The sequence below is a fragment of the Pogoniulus pusillus genome, chromosome 27, assembly GCF_015220805.1.
Source record: "Pogoniulus pusillus isolate bPogPus1 chromosome 27, bPogPus1.pri, whole genome shotgun sequence".
NCBI lineage: Eukaryota > Metazoa > Chordata > Aves > Piciformes > Lybiidae > Pogoniulus > Pogoniulus pusillus.
This window is the reverse complement of record NC_087290.1, coordinates 10,879,715-10,888,198: the sequence shown is the minus strand read 5'-3', so window position 1 is coordinate 10,888,198 and position 8,484 is coordinate 10,879,715. Positions and strand designations below refer to the sequence as shown.

The following is an 8,484-nucleotide window of genomic DNA, read 5'->3' as shown; positions in this document are numbered from 1 at the left end:
TTAATAAACGCTGCGAGCGATTTCCAATGACAAGCTTTAATTTCCCGTTTCGCTTTCCCCAGTGCCGGCAGCACAGCCGCGGCTCTGACAGACAACTGTTCTCTGTAGTGCATTTCATTCTATTGACTGCGCTGGAGAATCTCTTAAGTGCTTGGGTAAATGTAAATTCATTAGGGCGTGCAGAGGGAGATGCTGTCTTCCTCGCACACCGAGGGAAGTGTTTTCCGCACCCAGCTGATGAGGGAGCTCCTACACCGAACACAAACCAAGCCCAACTCCGGTCCATGCGGTATAATTCCTGTATTACAGCAAACTGGCAAATTAAATTTTGCATGCAAGCTCATTAAAAACAAATATTCCAGAAGCCAAATTAGGTCTCAGCAGTCAGCCCACTACTCTATCCTACCTTCCAGCAAAAGGCAGAAGTTGATTTACTGTGACTAATTTTTTGGCGCCCGTGGCCACGTGTGAAGCTCACAGGATTTAAACTACCTCTCGGCACATCGAGTAGCACATCTTTTAAGTTGTGTAGTACAATTACCCAAACACCCTCGACATGAGATTCAAACTGGGCTAAAACAGTCCTTTTAGCAACAACAAAAAAATCTATTTAATCACTACAAGCCAAGCTACACTCACAAGTAACCGTAACCTTCATCTGCTTACAATAAAACAAGCTCATACAGCTGTGCATTGACCAGCAGGCTCAGGTCCCAAAGACATTTGGCATTCCAAAACACAAAAATAACTAAATGTGGTCTATAAATACAGTGAAATACCTCAACTGGATACAGGCAAGCAGGGTTTGGTTGTGGTAGTAATACAAATCAGAACTGCAATATTTTGTTGGGGTTTTTTTGGAAGTCAGGATCAAAATCTGAACAATTTCTCACTTCATCAGATTAGAAACATTTATTGTTTGCACACAAACAGCTTTGCAATAGGAGAAAAGATTCTTCCCATCATTGCCTCAATATGACAAAGGAGACCTGATTGCAGGCAATGCTAGTTTTTCATATTCATAAATATGTACATAGAAAGATGGGATGGGGAAGAGTGCTGTCATCAAACCCTCTAGCAGTGCAGGCTCTGGCCACTGCAAAAAACAGCTTTTATTTTGTACATATGAAAATTTAATAAACTGAAAATGCACACATCTCAGATTCCTTTCCATGCTTGGATATCAGAGCTGATTTTCCATCTGACTGTTCCACTGAAATGCAGTGGGCTTCGCTCGATTGCAGTGATAGCTGCCGAGTAACAAACTCCAATCAAAATACATTATTGGGATTGAGGATAACCTTTTAAAAAGCCTAAACCGTATCTACCAGAATAATCCTTATTGTGTAATTGCTTTCAGTATTCCTCTGAGAACTTTGTAACTCATTAACTGTTGGCTTTCTTTGGGAGGAAAGCAGGGTCCACGTTCTGTCACGTACGCGTAGGGAAACCTAAGCACCCACAGTCCATCGGATGGAAGGGTTATTTCCTGCTTCTCAGGGTAGAATACAGGACAAGGTGGTGGCCCTGGTTGCACCTGAAAACAAAAGGAAATTAATAGATAATCAGACATCATTAGAATAATAATAATAATTAAAAAAAAAACTAAACCAAATTTAAAAGCAAACTGAATCCAAGGAAGCCTCTTAAATCTTGCCTACAAGCAGGTTCTTATCCACTGGAGTGCACTCCAGGAAGCCATGGTTCTGTTGCAGCAAGACATGGGTAAATTTCCAGTTTTATCAGTGAAGATACTGAATTTAAGACAGCAGATTAGATCCTATCAGAAATCCACAGTCCAAAAAGACATTTGCCTCTGGGCAGCAGTTAACACTCCAACAGAAGATTTCAGAAAGGTAGCTCAGAGAGCCCTGAGCTGTTACCTCACTTTAAACCAATGAGAGTTTTCAGCAACATTTAAAAGGGCTCTTGAATAATTCATGTTAAAAGATTCAGAAAATCTTCTTCACACGAGATGCTGATGTGTGGAACCCACAACACAGAGCATAATGGATTTTCCAAATAAAAATACATCCATAGGAGTCAAAAGCTGTGATAGAGATGTAAGCTGGGAATGAAGAGCCAAGTATCAGCACACACTGAACCTTGGGTTCCTGCCTGTTTCAAACACTAACGAGATAAGCTGCAGCCCACGTTGCGATTTTGGTGTTGGTGCCAGGTTTCAGTCAGCATTTCTCCTCTAACTACTCAAAGCAGGTCCCTATTTGAGTAGCTGAAGGTACCTCATAGAAGAAGCCAATCTGTTGCCACACAATTGAGCATGAAAGATCTTGTGGCACTTCTCAAACAGTCTGAAAGGTTCCAAAACGTCCCACAATCTGTCTGCTTTCCAATATCAATGTGTTTTGTGCTCACTGCTGGGTTTCAGTGACACTACTATACAGTAAACATGATGTTTCTGGCCACAGACTAACAAGTAATAAGCACTTAGGTACACACAGTATTTCATAGTGATAACTGAAGGAAGATACTTGCTCACATTTTACTGCCTCAAAAAAAGTGAGTGTCAAAGTGGAGATTTTTCTTCACTTTTTAAACTACATTAGAAAATGAGAAAAAAAATCTCCAATTAAAAAACTCAACACCTTTTCACCTCCTAAATTCAAAGGGTAACTAGTAATAATTAATCTCAGCATTGAGTCACTGCTTTTCTCACTGACATTTAAAATAAGAAACTAATTCTTACAGTCATTACTCGCTTGGTATCCTTCTAGAAATAAGCCATTATTACAGTATGAAGTGCTATTACTTCATCCTTGATAAGAGTTCTTACAATTTACTTTAGACAAAGTGTAAATCTGGCACAAGCCCATCTTTATATTAAAAAAAAACAACCCGTAACTCAATCGTTTATAGAACATACTTTTGGTCTTAGCAAATCTGACTGAAGTTGCTTTGAGTCTCTTGCAGCATCCTTCCCACACTTTGCCCACCACCCTTGCACCTGCTGGTACTGCAGCTGATGTTGCAACAACTAACCACGTCTTTGTAGTTACCAAATTCCCTCTTCCAGTTCTTACCTGAGGTGTTAATGTGATCTGCAGCGGAGCATCAGGAACCACCACAAAGAGTCTCATGAACTGAGCATAATGTGGCTTCAGTCCTCGTCCCTGCGTCGATGACAGGATGTACAGTGGCATGTCAGAGTTGAGGGCTTTGATGGCAGATTCCTTTGGCCCCCCTCCCATCACTTTCATGACCTTATCAGGCCCTGAACACATGAACCTCCTACCACGTGCATCTTCATACTCAAATCCTACAAAAGCTCGAGCTATGTCATCTCTCCGTCTTCCTCTTCCCATCACAACCGCACTTCTTTTCCCAGGAACAGCCTTATTGGGTGCAGGCCACGAATTGGTATCCAAGTCTCCTTCATCTTCAGTTCTTGTCCTGATGACAATGTCCCAAGGCATTAAATAGTTTGTTCCTGGGATAAAGCCTTGTTGATCTAAGCCTGTGTGGAAGTTATAAGCCTTAGCAGGCCCCAGCTTAACCAGTGACCAACTGGAGAATTTGGGCAAAAGGCCTTTGGGGCAATTTGAATGGAGCATCCCAGGCAGGTACTCAACAGTGGACGCCTGGCGATCTACCAGGCTTGGCCTTTTCTCACCTTTGGAGTCCCCACTCTGCCCATGACTCTCTGCATTGTCCCCTCCACCCTGGGCATCAGGTGGGTAAGTGCCCAAGCTGCCTGTGGACTGACCCAGGCTGAGAGCTAAGCTCAGGCCTGTGCTTTCTCCCTGAGTCTGAGGTTCTTTCTCTTTAAGTTTCTCAATCTCGCCTTCCAAAGGGGCAGGAGAAGACTCATCCCGAGCAGGCGCTGGATCAGGCGTGCTTGGCTGAAATATGGGAAAGTTGATGTGCTCCAGCTTCCCACAGCACTTTTCTTCCAGCAGCTATGAGAAAGAAAATGGGGTTAACTTCCCATCTGAGATAAGAGTGAAGAGTCATAACATTCAGCTGCTACAATTAAGATTCAAGAGGCTTGCGCTACATGAGAACCAAAGCAGTGATGGGAGCACAGCTCACGGACATGATGGATTTGCAATGCACATGAACTCACTTGAAGTGTGAATAGATGCTCCTGCACGCATGCACACACTGGTGCAGACTGGAGCTGCCCATGCTGGTCAGTCCATCCTGCAAAAGATTTCTGCTCCCAGAAACATCTTCCCCAAGCAACATTTACACTTTGATTAGGTTAAGAGGAAACTTATTTGTGGTCACTTCAGAATGCAGGCTTTGTTGATGAAGCAAAAGCAGACATCTAATAATTACCTGGTAGAAGTCATAATTAGCTGCTTTGATATCAAATGGGTCATCACGAGGAGCTTGTTTCCTTCCACAGTTACAAGCACCAGTGGAACGAGCCCTGCTGTTGTGGTAGAGAATTGGAGGATTTCTGTCGGCTTCTGGCTTTTCTCCTAAAATCAAAACCAAACTCTATAAACAAATTGCTCACCATTTCTATAGAAGTTTTAATTCCCTCCACACTCTGCTTCCTCCTTGCTATACACAAATCCAAAAATCATCTACCAGCAACGCCAGTTTGTCAAGCAGCTCCTCCTTTACCCACTTCTAAATACAAACTTCCAGGGTAGGTTATACCGCTATCCCGAGTCTTCTTTGGTTTTAGTCTCTTCCCAGAAGGCATTAGTAGCTCATCTGCCTGCCATGAGTACATCTCAGACAGTTTCTATCCCTTGATCTGTTTGAGCTACTGAAAAATAAGCGGGGAAGAGGCACTTATGATTCCTGGACAGCTTTTGCCCTTAGATATTATCTGTTAGAACGACTCCAGTGTAATGCTTCTAATCAGTAAGATGGAATCAGAGTTCCTACTAAAATCAAAGTTACTACTTGGGCTCCCCGGTTTAAGATGAACAGGGATCTGCTGGAGATGGTCCAGCAGAGGGCTACAAGGATGATTAGGGGACTGGAACACTGCCTGATGAGGAGAGGCTGAGGGACCTGGGGCCATTTAGTCTGGAGAAAAGAAGACTGAGAGGGGATTTAATCAATGTTTATAAGTATCTGAGGGCTGGGGAACAGGAGCAGGGAGGACAGGCTCTGCTCACTTGCTACCTGGGATAGAACAAGGAGCAGTGGATGGAAGTTGCAGGACAGGAGGTTCCACCTCAACACAAGGGGGATCTTCTTTACTGTAAGGCCTGTCTGGATGTGTTCCCCTGTGACCTGAACTAGACTGTGTGGTCCTGCTCTGGCAGGAGGATTGGACTTGATGATTTGTTTGGGTCCCTTCCAAACCCTGACATCCTGTGACTTGTTCCTAAACGTCAACATAAGGAAACCTGCACAACAGCGCTGCTGTAATAAATCCCACTGTACAAATATGATTCTTGAAAGCCCCAACCTTCCACAAACATGTCAGAGTCACGTTTTCAGCCTGCAACATTTTAACAGAGAGACAAAAGCAAACCATGGCACCCACCCACAAGCGAGCTGCTTTACCTGCTTTGGGGAGCAGATGAAACTTATGCACGCAGTGCTGGTCGGTCAAACTCCGCTCTTCGCAGAGCTGGTGCCCATTGCTCCAGAACTTGTAGCAGTCCTCGTTAAGCTGCATGGCATACTTGTGGAAGGCTGGGCCGCGGGCGTGCTGGCTGTACACGCGCAGGGCCTGTGCCAGCTGGTTCTTATGGACAGTCATGGTGTAGTTGTGAGGCAGGTTGGACTGATAGGCGCTGTGGGCCATGGGGAGTGCTTTCTGGCAACGGTTTTCCGAGAACTTGGTGTCTATATCTAAATAGCCTTCCAAGACTTTAATGCTGCCCATGATTTTTGAGCTGAGTTCACCAGTGAGGGAGGTTGGATCATCGTCTTTACCTTCAATGGTCACTTCATACAGTTTTAAAGCTGCAGCAACCCACTTCTGGTAGGTTGGGAGCTCAAAGTGAGAGGGCTGTGGGTTCCTCCCCACACTGTCATCAAAGCCCTTTTTGCTGAGCACCAGCTCTACGTGCTGCCACAAGAACTCCTTGAGGGTGCAGTCCACAAGCTGCCCAGAAGAGCTGGAGCTGCTGCTGCTGCTCTCTGCATGGAAGGATAGCTGCTGCCTACCATGCCGCATCATCTGATACCTCCTGGGACCCGACAGGGTGGGAGCCAGCAGTGAGTCAGTCTCTCTCATGATGCAGTTGCTTCTGAGTTGGTCAAGAAGCATGGCTACTGGATCATCTCCATCCTGGGCCCCACCAGCCACTATGTACACGAAAGCCTGGTTAGCAGGCACAGTAAACAGACAGTTGATGCTTTGGTTCGTTAACACCCTGCTCTTCCGGAAGATGCGGTAGATCTGGTCCTCCAGAGCATGCTGCAACCTCCTCTTGGGGGAGTGCTTCTTGGGGGGTGGCTTTTCCAGGTGACCGCAGGCATCATGGCCCCTGCTTGGAGGAGGATCCACCTTCAGGGCCCCGTTAAGCTGAAAGAGGAAGAGCAGGCGTGGAGGGCATGGCCTGCAGTTGAGCTTCCACTCCTTGCCTACAGGACAGTCTTTGATGGCAGCCTTAAGGGAGGGCAGGACCTTTTGTCGCAGCCCATCCAGCGCCCTGAAGACTCGGTCATACGTGATATCGAAGGAGCAGGTAGGGTGCACTAGCAGCAGGATGTGACAGACAGAGAAGAGGTAAAGGAGGCTCAGGCAGTGCAGTTTCTCCTGGTGCTTCCAGAACTCGTGGGCCTCGGCGTGAGGCAGTGGGGCCGGGCCGCCGGAAGGGTGGCCGGGCCCGCTCTCCCTGCTCTCGGCCGCCGCCAGGTCCCCGCAGGCCCGCAGCAGCTGCGGCGTGTCGCAGATGGAGGTGAGCACCAGGTACAGTACTCGGCTCTCTTGGCAGTAGTAGGCCTGCAGATGGTTGTAGTCTTTGGTCGTCGGGTCGCTGTCTTGCCCCGAGGAGCCGTCGGCCAGCTCAGGGTCCTCTTGCTCGAAGAGAGGGAAGACCTGCCGGTCGCAGACGGTGCTCACCAGGGCCGCCTTCTCGGAACACAGCTGCAGGGCCGTCTTCCCGAAGATGCCCACGACGCAAACCTCCTCATCGCCGCCGGCCGCCGCGCCGCCCCCCTCGGCAGCCGCCGTGGCACTCAGCAGCAGCTCCCGCAGGCTCACGGGCCCCACCGCCGCCGCCCCCCCGGGCGGCCCCGCCAGCAGCGGCATGGCCACGCTCCGCTCCGCGCCCGGAAGCGGCGGCGGCCACGACTTGAGACTTGCGCATGCGCGGCTCCGCCCTAGACGGGATTCACGGCTGCAGTGCGGTCGTGAGCTGCGGGTCAGGTGCGCTCGGTGCCAGCGGCAAACGGGCTGTGCACGGACACAGCGAGAGCGGGTCAGGTGCGCTCGGTGCCAGCTGGAAGCGGGCTGTGCACGGACACAGCGAGAGCGGGTCAGGTGCGCTCGGTGCCAGCTGGAAGCGGGCTGTGCACGGACACAGCGAGAGCGGGTCAGGTGCGCTCGGTGCCAGCTGGAAGCGGGCTGTGCACGGACACAGCGAGAGCGGGTCAGGTGCGCTCGGTGCCAGCTGGAAGCGGGCTGTGCACGGACACAGCGAGAGCGAGCAAGCGAGCAGGGCTGCGAGACACATGGCGGAAACGCTTTGCGAGAAGCCGGGAGTAACGAGAAGGTGAAGGATCTTGAGTGATGGACTGCATGTCATAGAATCGTGGAATGGGTTGGAGTGGAAGGGACCTTTAAAGGCGACCTAGTCCCACGCCCCTGCAGGGACATCTGCCACTACAGCAGGTTGCTTAGAGCTCCATACTTGACCTGGAATGTTTCCAGGCATGAAGCATCTACCTCTCTTCCTCTTTCTAGTGTAAAATTCCCTCTTTTAGTTGAAAGCCATCACTCCTTGTCATGGCACAACAGGCCCTAATAAAAAATCTCTCAAACTTTCTGACTTGCCCCTTTAAGTACCGAAAGGCTTCCTGTATCTTTCTCCAGCCTGAACCTCAACTCTCCTGCCTGTCCTCCACCACAAAGGGGTTCCAGCCCTCATCATCAATCATGAGAATCTCTCAGCAGCCCAGGTTCTCAGTTCTGCAGAGCTGTGATGCCTCCAAAAGGGATGGGGCAGGCTGAGAGGGCAGTGCTCTGACAGTCAGTGTCATACTGGGCTGCCGGAACTCAAACTCAGGCTGTACCATCATCTGTCTGGAAAGCAGCTCCAGTGATAGATGACAGCAGGTCATTGTCACCACCAGGACAGGCACATTGCCTATCCACCACTGTAGTGAATTACCATCCATCACTTGGTGAACTTGACTTTACAAGGAAGCTTTCAGCTACTTGCCCTTAAGCAGTGCAGTCTTAACAAGGTAAACAACAGCCAAAAGCAATGCACTCTGCAATTGCTTCACACCTTCTTACCCACATAATTGAATTGCTTGGGGAAACTTGCAGCCTATCACTTCAATAACAGTGCCAAACTGCTACTTTTCTTTGAACCTGTA

The 8,484-nt window shown here is 48.6% G+C and overlaps 1 protein-coding gene across 1 annotated transcript; it reads right to left on the bottom strand.

Annotated features, from left to right (window-relative positions):
* Positions 1-20: 20 nt before the first annotated feature.
* SMG8 (SMG8 nonsense mediated mRNA decay factor) lies at positions 21-7,225 on the bottom strand. The gene is made up of 4 exons (XM_064166666.1): positions 5,494-7,225; positions 4,300-4,445; positions 3,042-3,917; positions 21-1,537 (listed from the first exon to the last, which is right to left on the bottom strand). Exons 1-4 carry the CDS (start codon positions 7,190-7,192, stop codon positions 1,340-1,342), a joined length of 2,919 nt encoding a protein of 972 aa, XP_064022736.1. The 5' UTR covers positions 7,193-7,225; the 3' UTR covers positions 21-1,339.
* Positions 7,226-8,484: the final 1,259 nt, after the last annotated feature.